The sequence below is a fragment of the Xiphophorus hellerii genome, chromosome 15, assembly GCF_003331165.1.
Source record: "Xiphophorus hellerii strain 12219 chromosome 15, Xiphophorus_hellerii-4.1, whole genome shotgun sequence".
In the NCBI taxonomy this organism is placed as follows: domain Eukaryota; kingdom Metazoa; phylum Chordata; class Actinopteri; order Cyprinodontiformes; family Poeciliidae; genus Xiphophorus; species Xiphophorus hellerii.
This window is the reverse complement of record NC_045686.1, coordinates 26,121,854-26,143,037: the sequence shown is the minus strand read 5'-3', so window position 1 is coordinate 26,143,037 and position 21,184 is coordinate 26,121,854. Positions and strand designations below refer to the sequence as shown.

General features: G+C 40.0%; 1 protein-coding gene across 1 annotated transcript; it reads right to left on the bottom strand.

The window, feature by feature from the left end:
- Positions 1–2,439: 2,439 nt before the first annotated feature.
- gpr63 (G protein-coupled receptor 63) lies at positions 2,440–19,331 on the bottom strand. The gene is made up of 2 exons (XM_032585724.1): positions 18,969–19,331; positions 2,440–6,877 (listed from the first exon to the last, which is right to left on the bottom strand). The coding sequence occupies exon 2, from the start codon at positions 6,681–6,683 to the stop codon at positions 5,553–5,555; it is 1,131 nt and encodes a 376-aa protein (XP_032441615.1). The 5' UTR covers positions 6,684–6,877; positions 18,969–19,331; the 3' UTR covers positions 2,440–5,552.
- Between the last annotated feature and the right edge of the window lie 1,853 nt (positions 19,332–21,184).

Sequence of the window (21,184 nt, the reverse complement as noted above, 5' to 3'; positions counted from 1 at the left end):
CTGAATAAGCTCTGTCGTGAAAGGTCAGTGACAGGCAGCTCGTTTTATCGTTTGAAATGAAAAATTAAAAAACAAAAATAAACTTGTTTTTCATTTCTTAAGGCAAAATTGAGATTTTTAATAATCTCATAACATTGGCCCATTTCTCAAACTTTTCCTACTTGATAGATGTGGGAAATACCTACATTTTTATTGCATCTTTTGGATAATCATACTTTTCTCCATGCGTGTTTGTGACATAACATTTTATGTGCGGAAAAAATTAGTGGTGGTAGAGGGCCGAAATGGGTTAAATTTGGGGAATGTTTTCTGTCTGACGAGAGTTTCAAACCAACCAGATTGGTTTAAATTAATTATTTTTAGATTTTCTTTTCAGAGATAGAGTCTCTGAAAACATTTCACAAGGACTGAGACACAGACTGACCAGGTCAATAATAATTTGTGGAACACTTCAAATCACTTCTTAAAACTCATTTTTATTCTTTAGCTATAAAGAATAAAATGTCTATAAGGCCTGACATTGTAATTTACTTGCTCTGTCTGTTTTAACTTGTGTTTGATTTTTATGTGTTTTATGAATACTGGACAGTATTCATCTTTTTAAGTTAAGTTAATATTTTTTCCTAAAAGTGCTTTATAAATAAAATTTATATTGACATTGACATTGACCATGGGCTCTGTTCATGTATGAACATGTATGTGAGGTATTGCAGATATTGCAGATATTTTATGAATACTATCCTATGTATCCTATGTAAATACTATGTATTTATACAACACAAGTTGTTCCACAAATTAGGAGCAGTGACAGCAAATGACTGGTCTCTGCTTTTCAGTCTGGTTCTGGGAATATGCAAGAGCACCCTTGTCCCTTAGAGGGGTCGGGAGGGGTGCTGGTGTCTATCTCCAGCTAACGTTCCAGGTGAGAGGCGAGGTACACCCTGCACAGGTCGCCAGTCTGTCGCAGGGCAACACAGAGACAGACACAACCATGCACACACACACACCTAGGGAGAATTTAGAGAGACCAATTAAATTAAAAACAGTCATGTTTTTGGACTGTGGGACCCGGAGAGAACCCACACAGGCACAGGGAGAACATGCAATCTTCGTGCAGAAAGACCCCGGGCAGGGAATCGAACCCAGGACCTTCTTGCCATGGAGAACAGAACATGTCATGAAAACCAAGACATGCTTGGGTTTCATGTCTTAAAGGTCACACAGCTTAATTTCTCTTTGATGAGTATTTGGTATGACATTAAACATGGTCAGCTTTGAAATGTGTTTTGCTTCAGATTAAATTCTGATTTACAATCAGATTACACAAGCTACAGAATAACAGGATGTAGGTGAAATGCTTTGTTTCACCTACATCCTGTGTAGTTGCACATTTCATTAAATTTGGGAATGTTACTAACACATACTCAGATGTGTTAGTGATATCAGATATTTTGTTGTAAATCTGACCTTACTACATCCTGCCGAAAAAAACCCCAAACAATTTCGCAATTGCTATGTTGCAAAATTTCTTAAATAAAAAAAGTTTGTTTAGGTTTCCTGTTGTCGTCTTCTTCGTGGTTTGTGCCGGTGGCAAAATTTGGTTATTGATCATGTGACTCGCTATGCAAAAATTGTGTTTCCATTGCAGCTTTGAACTGTCTATCAAAAACAAGCTTGCTTTTTAAATTGTCATTTTTCCATTAAGCAAATTTAATTTTGAAAAGTCAAATTGGTCAAATGTCAATATGGTCAGTGGAAACGCAGCTATTGTCGAGTCTTTGCCATGTTATTTTTAGTGACTATGGAAACTTTTTGGCTATGGTCAAAAAGTTTCCATAGACCAAGTCACATCCTTGGGGATTTGTTACTGAACTACAGATATATACTAAATTTAATATTCCCTGTTCATAGATTTTTTTGGAATGTAACTCAAAATTATTTGTCTAAAATTAGCCAGTTTGTGGATTTTGTTCTAAAACACATCTTAAATATTTGAAAGACAATGCACCTTGGGAAACTGAAAGAAACAATGCCCACATGCTGGGACTTGCAATTCAGGCAATTCAGGTCTGTTTTTCATTTTCTCACGTTCTGACTGGCTGTACTTTATCTGTGTGGTTAACACAGACAATCTGTATCAAATTTGAATACAAATGTAAAGTTAAATGCTGCATCAAACCGGAACATATTGCTTCTCATTCTTCCGCTGCGGGTCTGCTCTCATTTAGACCGGACCTGTCCTGATGGGGGCACATCGCCTTTTTTTTTTAGTTTGCTTTATTTTTAGACTATCTGAAAGTCATTATGATATGAAAAATACAAAAGAAAGCAGCTGAAGATATAAAAGTAGTTCAACAATCTCGATTACTGCATTTAAAAATTCAGATGCCTAGACTGCCCAGACACACGGAAAAACAAGCAAAAAGCCACTGAAGACCGTTTACCAATGTAAGAAATGTCTAGGTCTTTATTACATTCAACAGTACAGTACACCACAATTGCACATTTTCACCAGATAATAGCAGCATTCTGACTGGCAACAGACTAATTAATAGGCACAATGAAAACATAAAAAATACAAATATACATTTGAAATGAGCTGTGGCACTTCAGCTGTTCATTTGCATGCTTAAAATACAAAAAATAAATTCACACTATAGTACATGCTGTTTCCCCACCATCGACTCATTTTCAGTGTTAGAAAACAGGCAGGGTCAATAAAAAGTCAGCCTCTCCTTTACTTTCCAAACATTACTCTCACAGAGTACAAGTCATTCAGTGCATTCCTGGTTCAGTAAAGTCTTTTCATTTGCTTTTTGTAAAAATCAACTTCTTTAAATGCTGGTCTCCAGATAAGCTGAGATGTGGAGAAGAAAGTGATCAAACCTGTCACGAATCATTTGAGGTACTCAAATGTTTTCAGTACCTTGATTATTAAAATTCGTCGAGTCACATTACCTTCCTCAAAGCTTTGTTAAGTTATGTTTTACTATTTAGCGCAGTGTGTTACAGACAGGTGATTATTTTTGTTGCGTAACGTTCTCACGTCCAGCTTTGACTTGTTCAGGTTATGCTAGAAGCATAACCTCCAATTTTCAAGTTTTTCCGAGGCATCCAAAGGGAGTTCATTGATTGATGATAAAGTCCGGCTTTTAGCGTTTTTCGGGACACCAAAGAGCATCCTGAAAATGACTGGCATGGAGTATGACAGCAGTTCTTTTGCCTAGTTGGTGGTTCGGAACACGGTGGGTGTATGAATATGGGTGGAGCAAAGACTGATGCAGATAGACAGAACTCAGCAGGCTGATGCTTAGCGTAAGTGTAGGATTACGGACAAACCAGAAAATAAATTTACTACCATGGATACAACAAATGGATGGCGACATACATGGTTCTGTGTGTAACGAAAGGTGCCAAATCCCATCGTGCACTTGGACACAAAAGCTAGAAGTGGTTGGGCAAAGTGAGACTTCACCTATTAAATTGACTGAAGATGAGAGACATGAGAGCCTTTGTGAGCCTGCTGTTTTACTATTAAACTGAATATAATTTAAGATTTTGACAGAATTTTTGTCAAAGTTAAATTAGTCACCTGTTATAATTTTTTAAGCTACAGGAAAGTAGTTGCTTTCCTGTAGCTCAAATATATAAATTTGGGCCGATTTTGGGCAGTATGTGCCAGTATTTTATTTTATGAAATTTTTTATTCAATTACTCGCTTAATTGACAGAATAATGGATACAATACTCAAATAGTAAAATTGTTGTTTATAACAACCCTACAAAGTTTTAATCTATTTTTGCCTAATTCTAGAAGTGTAAATTTGTTTAAGAGAGAAGATACCACAGTTCCTGTGCCTGTGGACATATTGCTTAATTTTGGCCAAAGTCTCATATAGCTTCTTAAGTTTCAATTCAACTTTGGTACAAACATATAATAGACCTGAAACCTGTACATGGACTCAATTTCACTTCTTACTAAAATAAAACCTTTCTAATACAAAAGCAGCCTCTGAAGGTGGAAGTGTCTTTGATTTAAGATGATTTTAATGGTTGTTTGATTATTCAAGCTGGGAATAATTTCAAATGCATACAGACTCAAAATGCAACCACACTTCCATTTTCCCCAATACAGTGAGCTTCAAGATTTAAGACTGGGGGAGATAACAGCTTCAATGGGAGATGTAAATGTAATTATAAATCATGCATGAAAATGGAAGGCAGGATATTTCTGAAAATATGCTAGTAGAACCTTAACATCTACTATGCAATGTTAAGGCCATAACCAGGCACTGTTTAGGACCAGTGCCTGTTAATGACAGGTTAGGACCATCGAAGATCAAAATTTAAGATCAGAAATTTTAATCTCAAAGGACATGTTTAGGTCTGAATAACTTCTTCCTGCTCAGACACCAAGCAACAGACTGGTTGCCAATGATGACATCACAGTTGTGATAAGTTGACTTATGTCTGATAATGTTCCTCAACTGCATCCATCTGTACACACAGCCTGTAAACAGCAGGTTCTGATGTGATGGGATTAATTGCAAGCTGCAACTGACGAGGAGTCACTGAAAACTGCAGTTGTTTAGAATGAGAAGCTTGTTTCAAAAAGGAAAAACTTTCTTGTTTCCTTTTTGGATGGTGGTGACTGATAGACGCACAGCATTGTGGGGGCTTTGGTAAATGACCTGTACTGTATAGTGGACACCAAAAGGACACCAAAACACTTCACACTACATTCAGACATTCACCCTTTCACACAGTGGTGATGGCCATAGGGCACACTTACAGTGGCTGCCATGTACCACTGAACACAAGCAATGCGGGTGAAATATCTTAGCTAAGAACTCATCGACAGAAGTGGACAGAGTGGGACTTTAACGGGTAAACCACCGACTGCAGGACAACTAGTACCACCATCCCCATTTTAGGTTTAGGTGGGGGCTTTATGTTCAGGTAGAACACAATATCGAAATCAAAATGTCAAAAATGTTTGAGAAAAAAATTTGAGATAAATTCATGTTTTCTAGAAAAAACATAGAAATGCTGAAAAATTTAAACGACCAACGTTTCCTTCCATCTTGTTGCTGTTTGTGTATGTGTTTCAAGAGGGGTATAGATTGTGGTAATAGCTGTGGTATTTACTTGCAGCAAAAGATTATGGGGAGTTTAAAGTAGAAAAGCAATGTAGGTTGTGAGGTCGCTTTTACACAGTGTCAAAAGTGTACGGAACTACATATAATATCTGTAAGTATCAGATAATAATAGCAGTATTAATATTGAATATGCGTGCATCCTTAGATTAAACCCCTGGGTATATGCAGTGTTCTCACACTGCACATGAGAACACTCCAAACAGATCTCCTAGGTATCTAGGAGTCTGTCCCTTCAGCAGCTACTTATACCAACTCGGCCCCCTGGCTTTTCAAAGCAGTGCTACTTTCAGCCTGAGCTTCTACTGAGAGAAATAAAGTACCAAGCAACCTCAAATGCAAGTTACATGGATTAAAAGTGGGGTTTCTAACAATATTATAAGACTGGATTTTCCCTTTAAACCACAGAGCGATGCTCTCCACATACATACACAGCACTGGGCTGGATGCGTCTCTTGGTGTTGCCTGGCAGCTGAGGAAGAAACTTGAAGTATTTGGGCATCAGATCGAGGCAGGCATCTCGGAACTTTTTGATCCTCCAGTAGTAGATGAGAGGGTTCAGGGCAGACTTGAGGTAGCACAACCACAAGAGCCATGTGCTAATTTGGAAAAAGCTGTCTTTGTGGTAAAAGCCAAAACTGAAGGTAGTCACCAGACTGTAGGTAGTAAAGGGCGCCCAACACACTGTAAATATGGAGAAGAGAATGAGGATGGTGGTGAAGGCACGGGTCTTGAAGCTCATGTCTATGTTCATCTGGAAGGGCTTCTGTAGGCTCAGCAGGCCCAGCTTGCTGGCCTGGCTCAGACACATGCTGTCTGGGTGGCTGTGGATACGAATGGCGTTGTGGCGGATGGTGTTCAGGATCCCCATGAATGTGTACAGCATGACCAGAAAAGGTATGAAGAAGAAAACTAGCATGAGGATCAAGACGTAAGCATGGTATCCTGGGTCAGCGCTGTAACCAAAAACACACTGAGGGGCTCTGGGGGGGATTTGCAGGCGAGGGGAACCTACAGCCAAAGGAGAGGAGAAAACCGAAGAGAGCACCCAGGTGATCACAATGAGCAGCTTGGCTCTCTGTGGGCTGAGCTTGTCTTGTTTCTGGACAATAATCAGAAATCTGTCAATACTTATTATAAGCAAAATAGCTCCACCTTCAATCACAAACAACCAGAAGAGCATGGCAGACAGCCGGCAGAAAGTGTTCCCAAAGATCCAGGTAGTGGTCATAACAGTGACTAAAGCGAACGGCATGTTGAAGATAGCCAGCATCATGTCTGCAAACGCCAGGTTGGCCAGGAGAATGTTGATGGCGGAGCGCATGGCAGATCTCTGGTACACCATCAGGCACACCACCACATTTCCTGCAAGGGCCACCAGTAGGATGGTTGCCATGACGAGGCTGAAGAAGACCTGCAGAGGTAGGCCGAGGCCTGGGGCCATTGCTAAGGACTTCTCCGTCGGGGCGACTGGCTGCGGCGCAGACCCAGAGCCCAGGGACATGTTCGCCATGGAGACGCCCTCCATTAGCACCGTCTCTGATGGGTTAGAACCCCCATGACGCAGTGGAGAAGTGTGTTAATGTCCCACAGTTCTGGAAGGGGTACAGTGGAGCGAAGCCTTCCTTTCCAAAGTAAGTGTGCATCATCATGAGAAATATGGTGCTGGAGGTCCATATGTACCTCCTAAGGTCATGGTGTCATCTTCACAGCTGTAGAATCCTAGAATTCAAACACAGAAAAAACAGAACACATGAATCAGATCATATAAAAAAACATTAAAAGGATATTTCAGATTTATTTAAAGAGAAGGTTTAATAGATAATGAAACCGACGTGACATACTGAAAAAAGATGGAAGACTGTTCAGACTCAAGCACAAAAAATACCAATTTAAACTTATTCACTCACAAACATAGGTTCATTTGATACAAAACATTAAATTTTGTGTTAATACATAAAATTACTTGAGCTAAGAAGGGCTAAGACAAACTGCAGATGCCATGCTACTGTTGAATATTTCTCTCTTTTCTGCTAGACTATTCCAGCAACCCAGCATGGGTGGAAGCAGAAGAATTCCCAGTTACCTTCACACAACAGAATTTACAATATGTTGTAAATTCTGAAATTTACAACAAGAGTCCCTGGACTACAGGGGTGGGCAATCCTGGTCCTCGAGGGCCGGTGTCCAGCAACTCTTAGATGTCTCTCTGGTTCAACACACTTGAATCCAACAGCTGAATCACCTCCCAAGTGCAGTCAAGTTTTCCAGAGTCCTGCTAATGACCTCATTATTTGACTCAGGTGTGTTGAAGTAGAGATACATCTAAAAGTTGCAGGAGACCTGCCCTCGAGGCCTGGAGTTGCCCATTTGCCTTAAGGACGTCTTTAGGCAAATGAGGGTCATCCCACTCCCTGTACTTGTCCCTTAAGTTTCAAGCAAAAATCATTGCTCTTGTGGTAAGAGGTGTAATGAAACCAAGAGGATCATACTGTTTTGCCAAAACTTTGTAAATGTAATGTATTGTCAGTTTGTTTTCCAGCACTGAACGATGTCTGTAAAGGTAATTCTTGCTTCTCCACTTCTGTATTTGATGACCACCTTTTGTCTTTACACGTTCAATTTGGAAAATAACCTCTCAATCTAATTTATATGTGTTACTCCAGGAGTTACTCCAAACCTGTTGTATTAACGTAGCTATACAAGTAGCTACGCAAAGGTGTGCAGCGCAATTGAGGAGCGCTTTGGCTCTGATGGAGAACATTGCCAATGGAAGGATTCAGAGGGAGTGTGTGTTCAGAGATCATATTGATCTGCTGGGAAATCTTGATGGTGGTTTATTATTGTTTAGATTGCCTGGACTGATCATTCTGGAGCTCTGAGCAAAACTTAAAGAAGGAGCCGTGCGGTACCGGTACCGGTACAACTGCAGTCGTTCTTCAGTCGAGCCATGCCTGCTTTATGAATGTGCCTTTATGGACAGAGAGCATCTCCATTCTGCAAATATACAACTTATGCACATAATTTCTCTATTTCTCTATAGAATAAACGCCCACATTCCCCACTCAAAGGACTTTCTGACATGCTGTCTGCCTGGCTGAACACCCATACTGTTCAAACAGGCATTTGCACTTTCTCTTTATTTTCTTTTTATGATTTGGATTTTTTTTGCTTTAAAATGTATTATTTTTATTTTTGTGAGGTGATCTTATGTGCCCTGAAAGGTGGAGACAGGGCAGACCATTTCGCTCTATTTCCCACAAATTCAGATGTATAAAGGAAAGGTGCGCACGTGGCTGCGCACCTTTCCTTTATACATCTAACCCTCCCTAACCCCCATCCGAATTTTTTTGTGTGCCACACTTTTCTAAATTTGTCTGTACGCCAAGTACAGACAAATGTACTTGGTGTCAGTTTTAGTGTGAAAACTGCGCACTCTTTTATGCCTGAAGCCCCTGGTCTGTCCCCACGCCATTCTGTTTGATGTAGTGAGGTCCTTCTCATCCGACAAGGTAAGAAAGTCTCAAAAGTCGAAAGAACAGGCAAGCTAATCCGTGCGCTGGTGTTGATCAACAGCTGGCGATTCTTGCGCATTTTGCGATTTGTACAAGAAGTATATTACTACTTGTTCAGTTTGAAACATGTACATTTGAGAAACTACTTTCACATGTGATTGTTGAGGTTTATATTTATGCATTGTTTTATACACATTTTTGAATTATGTTGTAGCCTACACTTAAAATTTTTCTTTTACACTTGTGGATCACATTTTTGGGGGGTTTGTAAACAAACATCTTCACCAAATAGCAAAGGTGAAATCAATCTTAGCAAGACCTGAAATTAATCCATGCTTTTATTGAAGTTTGAAATGGATTATATGCAGGCATTAGCCAGACTTCTCTTGCCCACCTGCAGCTTGTGCAGAACTCTGCTGCTTGTCGGTTAGCTCAGACCCATAGGCAACAGCACATCGATTGCATCCTAGAGTACCTTCACTAATTAATTTTAAGAGTTATTTGTTTTCAACATGAAAATTATTAGTTGTTTGCTTGACCTTGACCTTGCTCCACCATATCTATCTCAGCTGCTTCAGCCTTACTGCTACCCCCAACCTCTAAGTTCAACCGATCGGTTGCTGCTGATAGTCCCTAAAACTAGACTGAAGCTCAGAGGTAAGAGAGCATTTTCTGTTTCTGCTTCAAAGATATGCAACAAGTTACCTTTTAGTGTCAGACAGGCCTCGGCTCTTTCTGTTTTCAAATCTATTAAAAACATACTTTTATTCCTTGAATTTTAACCCACTGTAATCTTGTCTTGTATGGCATCTTAAAATACACCTGCCGTGTACATTGTATGTGTACGCCTTGTGTGTGTGTGTTTTTTTTTTGTTTGTTTTTTTCATATTTCAGCTTTTATGTAAAGCACTTTGGCTACCTTAGCATTTTTCAAAATGTGTTATAGCAATAAAGTCGGTTGATAATTCAGTAAAGTTGATTGTTTTTGCATTAAAGAATTATTTCAAAATAGCCTATTTTCCACAATCCATCTGCAGTGAACCCAAAGTCTTAATGGGAATTAAGGATTACAAACACCTGTGAACAGCTGAAATCTTAAAATACTTGCACTATAAAAGCTGATGACTGCCTATTTTAGTAGTTCAACTGCCAAATATATCTCAATATGGATTAATATGTATAGTGTAAACCGTCTTAACACTACCACAGTAGCTTAGACTTAGACTTATTTTATTGTTGTTGCACAAAGACACGACAGTAAAATTTGCAATGAAATGTCATCACTTGGTTACCAAAACACACACAAAAAATAAATAAAAATAACATCTATGGTTTTCCTTGTCTTTGCTCTTGTGGGTTCCACCAATCAAAAATTCAAATCAAAAATTAATTTGATTTGCTACCATTTGAAATGCTACCATTTGTCAAGTAGCATTACACTTATGTGTTTGAGTTGGATCATCTTGAATATGTTGGATATGCTCCATGAAAAACTAGGCAAAATTTTCACAGATAATCTGGAGTTACATTACACAGAAAGATCAATGAACTGGTGAATTTGTGAATAATGAAATACAAATAGAGGAGGGTCCATTGTATCAATTAAGCATTACATCATCCTTCAGAAAGATTTTGATTTGAGACCATTTCTCTTTCATCTAAAGGTTTGCTTCAGACCACTTGACTCAAAAGTAGCTACAAAGAAAACAAGAAAAGCGCACAAAATGCTTTACTCCAAGTCAGATTAAACACATGTTGTTGTTCCCCAACATGTGTACAACAACACAACATATGGAATAAGACGCTATTCCATGTGTTGTTCCCCAAACACATGGAATAACAGTGGGGATTTATTCCCACTGAGAGCCAACAGTAGAGCTACAGTAGTTGGTTCTCACAACTGTGGGTTTTTCTCACAGCAGAGCCAAATAGCTCTGCTGTGAGAAAAACACATGGAATAACTGAATATGGAAGCTGTTTAAAATGTCTTGTTCTACAAATGTCATCAGAAATTTGTGAGTGTTTCCTGACAGTCATTTTTCCATTGAGTCCAACACTGCCATAAAACCACTTATCGACAGTAAACATTGGAAGCTCAGACATCTTACAGCCAGGGGTCATTGCAAAACTGTATTTGCAGTTTTTCAACTGCAAATACAGCTGAAAAACAGTCCATTAGTAGGTCAAATAACCTCAATGATAGCTATCATCTCTACCATTGTCCCCCTGCCGAAAAGAACCAACATCAACACCCTGAACGACTACTGAATGGCACTCACACCGATCATCATGAAGTGCTTCGAGAGACTGGTGGGGAGTCACATCCTCGCTGGCCTGCCTGCTGAGCTGGACCCTCTCCAATTTGCCTACAAAGCAAAGAGGTCCACAGAGGACGTTGTATCCACAGCACTTCATGCTGCCCTGACCCAGTTCTGGGCTGTCAGTGTCCGTCAAGCTAATATCTACATTAGCTAATTTTATGTTTTGTATGCTTACTACATCACTGCTATTGTAGATACAGAAGCTGTCCTGAAGATGTCCTGCGCACATCGTGGAAAGCACATCATGGGGAGGATCTGCAGTCACTCATTTAAAATCTTGTGAGGACCAAAACATTTAAGTGGAGCAACAGATCTACAAAAAAACTTAAGAAAGCTGCACTTCAGCAAATTCATCAAAACATGAATTAACTGAACTTCAAGGGAAAGAAGAGTGGGCTGAAATATCTCCACCGCATGATAGGAAGAAAAAGGTCACATGCTAAACTGTGGGATGCTGTTGCTAAAAAGGCCTTTGCAAATAACTCAGTAATTAGGCAGACTCTGGTTTTCACACAAGGCTTCATTTTAATCTGAAACGGCATTTCACCAAGACTCAGACCTGTTAATTTTTATACATGCCGACTTGTGCGTAAAATATGGCGCTGCACATTTTTTGTGTGCATGCAAACTTTATGCATGAGGCCCCTGGTGTGTATTCCAAAGGATTTTTATTCTATCTTCACGGGTGGCATCTAACTCAAAGCTTGAAAAAATAACAGCAAACAGACATATTTGACAATTGCAGCCTTCTGCACCAAACAAAGTCCTGAAAGGATGGAGAGGCAAATGGTTTATGAGTTTGCACAGCAGCTGGCAGCTCACTCTCAATCCATCATGTCCGTCTCTACAAGTCTCACTCTGACTCTTTAGTCAATGTTATTATGCTATTCTCAGAAAGCCAAGCGTGTGGGAAAGTGTGGTCAATCACAAGCTGTGCTGTGAAAGAGACATTGTCATCCCTCTGATGCAGAGGATCACAAGTTTTCCTGAAACATGAAGTTATGTTCAATAAATCAGAGCATGGGCCCTGATGATGTTTATTTAGTAAATAACAACCTTTAAGCCAACATTTCTGTATTAAATGTTCGTATTACTCTCATATATATTAAAATCTTAAATGTCATGTTTTCTTTGAAGTAGGCAGAAAATCATTATCAGAAATAAAGGCTTGAAAACATCATGTTGTGTGTTTTTTAGTAAATTGAGTCATTGAAATAAACTTTTAATAATAAATAAATACATAATTAAATCATTAATTAAATCTATCAAGAAATAAATAAATCTTCTGTTAAATCTTCTGTTTAACAAGATAAAAGCCCATTGAGACCCAAATCTCAATTTCAAGAGTTGTTTAAAAACTGAAATTGAACCCGAATTAAATGTTTACATAACGTATTTACAATTAATGTATTAAATGTCATGAACTCATTAAAATACAAACAAATAAGAGCAGATGGATATATTTAATTAAATTTATATTTAAGGGCTGTCACGTTTCCTTGAATGTTTTGAGTACCTTGATTATTAAAATTCCTCAAGGTACATTATCTGCCTCAAACCACAGTTCACAGTTAGACATTTTTGAATTATGTTGTACACTTAAAATTCTTCTTTTACACTTGTAGATCACATTTTTTGGGGGGTTGTAAACATAAACATCTTCACCAAATAGCAAAGGTGAAATGCTATTAATTTTAGCAAGACCTAAAATTAATCCATGCTTTTATTAGTTTGAAATGGACTATATGCAGGCATTAGCCAGACCTCTCTTGCCCACCTGCAGCTACTGAAGGAATCGACACAAAACCTCTGAAGGCAGCCAGTGTAACTTTCTTCTTCACAAAAAGTAAACAAAAACGGAGCAGTGTCAGATTTTAGCGGTTGTAGGATTTCTTAATTCATATACATTGCTGGTTTGGACATTGCCTGTTAGCTGCTAACGTTAGTGACGTTCTGCAGGCGCCGTTACTACGAGGTGAGTCTGTCCACTAAACCAGGCTGTTCCAATACGGGATGAGTATTGGATTGCAGCGCCTTTATTTCTTACCCGATTTCTATAAACATGGCTTAAATTAAAGCTGAGAAAACTGCTGATGTTTGTAAGTATTCTCCCTTGATATAAATCTATAAACAGTTTGGTTTCTATCAAGATGCAAGAGACCACTAAGCAAATTCCTCCATCCTATTTGATGGTTAAATGTTCAAACAAAAGAGGCAATTAGTTCAGTTTTTGTCATTTATTAAAGGTTTAAAAATTACAGCAGCTGCAGAGCACCACGGCAATGGGACAATAAGCTAATAAAAAGTTGTAAAACAACTTCAGACCATTTATGTTCTGCTTTTCCTTGCTTGGTGTCGGCATGCAAACCCGTTGATATGACAACCGACACAACATCTTGGTTAGCCTGCAGTGCAGAGAATAATATATTGACCAGAATGTCCTGCACTGTAGCCAACTTCCTGCTTTTGAAACGGTCTCTAGTCAGGTTGCATTCAGACAGATTTTCTACTGTTTTAGAGTCCACTTCAACCGGACCGAGACCTAGGTATTTAGGCGAATCAGAGGTCGGTTTTTAAGTCCGTTTTGGAATTCAAATTTGCATTCAGACCTCCCCAAAAACTCGGACTTTCTAGACAAACAGATTAGAGTCTGATTCAGGAATCTAATCCTGGACAGCTCTGAATACACCCTTACTTTCCTACCTGGCCACCTCTGACTGGACACTTGGTGTTCTCTCAATCCCAAGGCGTTCCCAGGCCAGCCGAGAAACATAGTTCCTCCAGCGTGTCCTGGGTCTTCCCCGGGGGCTCCACACAGTGGGACGTGCCCGGAACACCTCACCAGGGAGGCGTCCAGGAGGCATCCTGACCAGATGCCCGAGCCACCTCAACTGGCTCCTCTCGATGTGAAGGAGCAGTGGCTCCAGTCTGAGTCCCTCCCGGATGACTGAGCTTCTCACCCTATCTCTAAGGGAGACACCCTACAGAGAAAACCCATTTCGGCCGCTTGTATCCGCGATCTCGTTCTTTCGGTCATGACCCAAAGCTCATGACCATAGAGGGTGGAAATGTAGATCGACCGGTAAATCGAGAGCTTCGCTTTTTGGCTCAGCTCTCTCTTCACCACGACAGACCGGCACAGCGCCCGCTTCACAGCAGATGCTGCGCCAATCCGCCTGTCGATCTCCCGCTCCCTTCTTCCCCCATTCGTGAACAAGATCCCGAGATACTTGAACTCCTCCACTTGGGGCAGGACGCCCCCCCTGACCCGGAGAAGGCACTCTACCCTTTTCTGGCTCAAGACCATGGCCTTGGATTTGGAGGCACTGATCCTCATCCCGGCCGCTTCACACTCGGCTGCGAACCGCTCCAGCGAGAGCTGCAGATCACGACCTGATGAAGCCAAAAGGACCACATCGTCTGCAAAAAGCAGAGATGAGATCCTAAGGCCACCAAATCAGATCCCCTCAACACCTTGGCTGCGCCTAGAAATTCCATCCATGAAAGTGATGAACAGAATCGGTGACAAAGGGCAGCCCTGGCGGAGTCCAACTCTCACCGGAAACGAGCCCGACTTCCTGCCGGCAATGCGGACCAGACTCTGACACCGGTCATACAGGGACCTGACAGCCCGTATCAAAGGGCCCGGTACCCCATACTCCCGAAGAACCCCCCACAGGGCTCCCCGAGGGACACGCTTGAATGCCTACTCCAAGTCCACAAAACACATGTAGACTGGTTGGGCGAACTCCCATCCACCCTCCAGGACCCTGCTGAGGGTGTAGAGCTAGTCCAGTGTTCCACAATCAGGACAAAAACCACACTGCTCTTCTTGAATCCGAGGTTTGACTCTCCGACGGACCCTTCTCTCCAGGACCCCTGAATAGACCTTGCCAGGGAGGCTTAAGAGTATATAATTGGAGCACACCCTCTGGTCCCCCTTTTTGAAGAGGGAGACCACCACCCCAGTCTGCCAATCCAGGGGAACTCCCCCGATGTCCATGCAATATTGAAGTCACGTCAGCCAAAACAATCCTGCAACATCCAGAGCCTTAAGGAACTCCAGGTGAATCTCATCCACCCCCGGGGCCCTGCCACCGAGGAGCTTTTTAACGATCTCGGCAACCTCATCCCCAGAGATTGGAGAGCCCAACCCAGAGTACCCAGGCTCAGCTTCCACAATGGAAGGACTGAACTGGCTTGGTAAAAACCAGCCACTTATCCTACGAGTCTCTGAACTCTCGGTTGTTGAGAAACGACTGCTTTCTGGAGACATGGACTGTGTTGAAGTCTTAAACATTACCCAATGGCTGCTGTTTGCCCATGACATAATGTAATGCATCAGTTCAACGTCAAGAAGATTACCAGAAATTCTGCACTGTAACCAACTGACCTTCAGTGCAAAGAGGGAAGTTCCAATCCAAACGGCTGTTAATGTTAATTTAATATTTTAGCTAGATAGAATGCAGATATCACAGTATCATGCAGATTTAACATTTGCACACGATATTTTTCCTTCTTGTGTATGTTTTTTTACGTCCTTTTCTGCAGATAAACATCCCATAGAATAAAATGGATCCATCCTCTTTTTTGCAAACTTTTTATATTTTTATTTATTTTAAAACCTAAAAGAAGAAATAAAATATTGGTTCTTTTATAAGTACAGTAAATACTACAGTATCTACACTGCTGCCTTAGTCTCTTTGTATTTGGGTCTAAAAACATACTATAACATTCCACAATGTTACATTTTTGTTATTATTATTATTTTCACTGTGGGTAAAAACAACTCTTTGAAACCAAATCATTTAATTTATCTTTCTTTTTCCCCAAACATATACTGCCAACTTACTGCCCAGTAAGTAAAGTAGAAACACTGTTCCATGTATTATTTGTATTGTAATAAAGTATATTACAACTGTTGACCGAAGGGTCTGTTTATCAAAATGTAAATGCAGGAACCTCTCCTTGATTGCTAGACCCAGAAAATGGACAGATGCTGATTGGTACCTAAGCGATGTTGCTGCTATGGGCAGACTGTCTTTTATGGTGATCCTAGTTTTCTCCTATTTATCTTAGTTAAATAGGAGTTAAGATTAGTTTCATATTTAGGAATAAAGTCCGCCCTGAAGTTAAGTCGAGCTGTTTCTCAGTGATAAAACTTAAGGTAACACTTTTGGGAAATAGTTGGCCATCTCTAGACAAACCATAACAACAATAATTTTAAATTTTACGCTAATATTTTTTACTAGCTATTGTAACATTATAAGTGTCGAAGATTGAACAGCTATTCGCAGGCATTTTTGTCTGTAAATCTCTTGCTGATCTCTTGCAGCATATTATGTTAAAACCAAGCAAACAGCCAACATTCACCATAACAACATAAGTGGTGTCTAATAAATTTAGCAGCAAAAGCAATAATTTGAACCATCCTATCAGTTTTTGGTTTGCAAACATAATCAATTAGACCGCATAACTATTATTGCAGAGTGAGTCATTTCCTTAATCATTTTTACCCTGAACAGAAAAATACAAAGAATCAGTTATGAACTCATTATTAATCTCATTGAAAACTCTACATGAAGACATTTTTATTTTGGCAACAAAAAGCGAGAGCTTTTTTTAGTTCATGAAACAAAGTAAGCATAGCAGGTAGATAGCACTCAAAGGTATGGCTCCGCTTTTCAAAATGAGATGCAAATTATGCTTGTTGCAATACTTGCGACGCGAAGTACAAGGCCAGCGGTTGAAACACGTCTAGTTTGAGAAAGAAACACGTCTAGTTTGAGAAAGACGAATTGTGTGTTCGTCTTATGGTTGACGAACACACAATTTTTGACAGCCTCAGACCTACAACTCCTGCATTAGCTTCCTTTACCATGCCTGCATCTGTCAGCAACTCTTCATCTGTAGCCAGAAACATGGACGAAACAAATGCTTAATACATTTGGTAATGGCAACAGAGACATTTACAATGCAAGTGAGGAGAGATGATAAATAGGAGTACATGGAGCTGGATTTTAATTTGTGCAATAAAACGAAACACTTCATTAGTTGCTCTGAAGAGTTTACACTTTAAAGAAATTTGTCAAACATTTGTGATGTTACAATATAAGGAGTTAGACAATGTCTTGACATATTTCTATACATTTAGAAATAAATATCTTAAATTTAAAAAATGGTTTATTATCAAAAAAACAACACAGACAAAAGTACCGAAAATTGGTACCGTCGAGTACCGACATCGATTCTCAGGTACTGGATACTAGTACCGCATCAATTCAAGTGTCAAAGGTACCCATCCCTACTTGCCACCTGCTGAAATTCTGCACTGGATCTCATGCCACTCCATTTTTGTTAGCATTTCGTGAAGAATGAAGTTGCGCTCAATGTCTTCTTCATAGGTTTTTGTGTGAAATCCTTCAGTGGTTCTTGGTGCAGCGTCACCACAGGTGAACAGGTTTTTCAAAAGGTTAGTTCATTTCACACAGTGCAATGTGACACAAACCAAATACTGAAGTACCATTGGAGGATATCCGGAACCACAGTTTGCAGACCCTGGGGTACCTGATGAACCTCTGCCCTCAGTTTCTCAGGTTTTCCTATTCTGAATTTAGCTTCATCATCTTCTCATTAACTCTTACCAAATTCTCTGTTCCTGCTGAAGAAAATCATCCCCACAGCATGATGCTGCCCCTGCCAAGTGTCCGATTTTTTCATAGGTATACGGGTACAGTAAGCGTAGCTGACATAAGATATGCAAGGCAAGTTTAGTTCTATAGTAACATACATTCACCCCTTTACAAGCATAAAACAAATGAAGAAAACTTTTTAGCTTAAAGGGGCAGTATCATATAAAATTTACTTTTTTGAGCTTTACATCACGTTATGTTATTACGTCATCAAAAACATCCCCATAGTACTGCCTTTATTATTTCATGCATGCCTCAGAAATCCCTTAATCTACCATGGTAACCATTCAGGTGTGCAAAACGCATGGTTGGACTAGGCACCACCTTCTAGGAGTAGCATCCCCTCAGACTTTAGCTTCAAGTTTCCAAGCTTCCGCCTCACAGAGCAGCCCTCCCTTGAGGCTCCCCCACTCTGTTTCTTCAGACTAGCCTGGAACAATTAGCAAACACCTCATTATCATTATGCATAATGAGCATAATAATTGCTCATTATGCAAGTTACTTCTCAGTGCAATGCTGGTAAAAGCGTTAAAATGTTAATAAGCAGAGATGTTTAAAGACACAGAGGCCCAAGTTCAAGGCATTAAATCAGGAAGTAAGATGTCTTTTAAGTCATATTTAATATATCCAGCATTTTTATAACAAATGAAGATAACAGTTACTTGATTATGCTATAAATGGCACTATGTGCCTGGAAAAACCCCCACATAATATTGCCCTTTTATAATAGGACATTTAAGAAAAAAAGCTCAGATTTAAAAATCTAATTTAAACAGTGATCAGGAAATCGTTCATCAGAAAGATCCTAAAAGGTTGTAGTTTAAATAATTTGAACAAGTGTGAGTACTTCTGGAAGGAACTGTGAAAAATGCTAAGATAAAATAAACTGGCATGCTGCCATTGTAAAGACGTTAACATCAAATGATTTAACATCATTTTATGTTATATGATGTTAATATTCATTTGTGAACATTAGAATAATTCACTCTACAGTTGGCCAGAAGCAGCTTCTGTGTTTTATCTCTAAACCTGTTCTGTGTATACTTAAAAGAAAAAAGAAGTCTTTTTAGAGGTTGAGGGGAGGCAGACCCACTCCACAGTCTCAGTGTGTGAGCTGAGCTCAGCTGACCCTGGAGGACCTGCCCTGCTGTCCATTCACCTCCATCCCGCTGGGGAGGCTGGCTTGGGCAGCCATAGCAACCAGAGCAGCTTTATTCCACCAAGCATAGACGATCAGATCCCGCCACTATTATCTGACCGAGTTCAGCGTGTTCCAGATGATTACCTGCTGCTGCTTCCTCCCATGGTGGAGCTCAGAAACGACTCCAGGGTGGAAGATCAACCGTCCAAGAGGAGCATCCGAGCGACCAGGCCCTCCGTCCGGCCTCGGTGTATATGAAGATCCCTCACCAGATGTTCTACTTCGGTGGATTCCCTCTGGGAATCTCAGCTATCAACCTGTTTTAGGACTGCTTTATCAACAGCGCGACAGCGGCTGATGAAACCACCTACACGGATGAAATGTTTGATCCTCACTAGCGTTTCAGCGTGGCTTTATTTCCATCAGCACCGTTTTCCCTTGTTTTCAAAGAGCAATACAGATTTTTTCACCGCGGTTTTCTTCTGTGTTCGATCCTCCAGGTGTTCTCTGAAGCTAAAAGCTGTTAGCAGCTCCGGCTGTTCGGAGTCGAGTCTTCCAAAACTACTCTTCACTGAGGGGAGAGCTGCGGAGCAAGGCCAGACACGACCACCTCCTGCTTGGGCTTTCAAAATAAATGTCCGCTCATTATTTACACCCGCCGCGGCTTAAAGACGATTTAATCCCGACTGGTCTGCTCTGTTTGACATTCATCACCATTTTTATTGTGACTAACAACAAGTTAACTCATGGCTAACGTAGCCATAAACTCTCATTTAAAGGGACAGTATTGTGTATTTTCCAGCCAAGTGCCATTAGCACAATCAAGTAAGTATGATTTTCAGAAAGACTGCAGCTTTGCCAAGAAGGAACTTTGTGGAAATAGGCAGTGCTTTGTTTTAGCAAGCGTTTAGGCACCCTGAATGGTTGCCATGGGAGATTCAAGGATTCCTCAAACATGCATGAAAGAATCAAAGCAACACACCAGGGGTGTTTTTGTTGTTTTTCATTGTAGCGTGATATAAAGATCAAAAAATTTCATTTTACATAATATATGTAAAATGAACCAGCAGTATTTCCGGAACATCTGGTCGTTGTGCAGTCTCGTGGTGAAACTTTATTAGTGTGCGAGTGAAAAATACCTCTTGAGTGAGGTATTGTGAAAAATACCTCCCCAATTCTTATGCCTTTTTGCTTGTGTCTTGTCTATACAAGACACAAGCAAAAAGGCTTGTGTAGACACAAGCAATTTTGCTTGTGTCTATACAAGACACAAGCAAAAAGGCATAAGAATTGGGGAGAATTTGAAAAGAAAATATTCTGATGCTCGGCTTCTTACAGGTACCCAGAAGCGTTAACATATAAGGCCAATATTGCCCTCTTTACACTTGCTGCCCGTTTCATATCAGATAGAGTTTACGATTCTTTTAAAAACTTATACAATTTTAAATTGGTTGGCCCCTTCTTATCTTTATAATCTTTTGAAACTTCAGTCTGTATTGTTTTACCCAATTATTCTTACAGTGACTTTAAAGGTGGAGCGCATAGGTGCTATCTCAAACAGTAATGAGAGGTGGGACCCGTCCAGGGTGTCCATCCTCATCTGTTGTTGATGTGTCCAATAATTGTGCTCAGCTTTTTGGGGGTAATTAATCACAGCTTAGTAAGTTTGGTTGGTTTTACTGCATAAATATTTAACATAAGCTAAATAGCTCGTCTTCACCCAAGCAACTTTTCATAACAATATAAAAGCAGAATGCAATTGGAAAGAGTTTTCTTATCTTATTCTGAAAAACCAGCAGTATTTCCGGAAACACATGCACACTCTATGTAGCTAGCTTGAAGTTTTTTGTGATCCATGCGGACTTGGGCGAAGTCCAAGTCCACAATTAATCGCTTCATGTGTCGTTTTGAGTTAAAATGCGGAATTATGGAAATGTTTTGTTGGTTTTCTTGGTCTTTATTGAATTCAAAGACAGGGTCAGCAGAAAATAGAAGAAATTGAAGAAATTTGTCTGACTGTGAGAAAAGTCAGACAAAATGTAAGAAATGCAAGAAGACTTTCAAATCTTAAATTAAGCTATTGACATATTGGTATAAAGATTGGACTTTGTGATGTTGGATGTTACAATGTTAAGCACTCTTACATAAAATTATTTCTCTTTTAAAAATGGAGGTGTTTATTAGAAAGCCGTATTTGTGAATAAAAACTTAGCCAGAGGATTAAATAATTCATATATTTTAACTCTTTATCCCCTGTTACAGGCACGTGCAGGGGGGAGGGGAGGGGGCGAATGGGGCTTGAGCCCCTGCCCTTTTTATCCTTGATGACTGTCAGGATCTGTGTTTTTCTGTGTTTATTT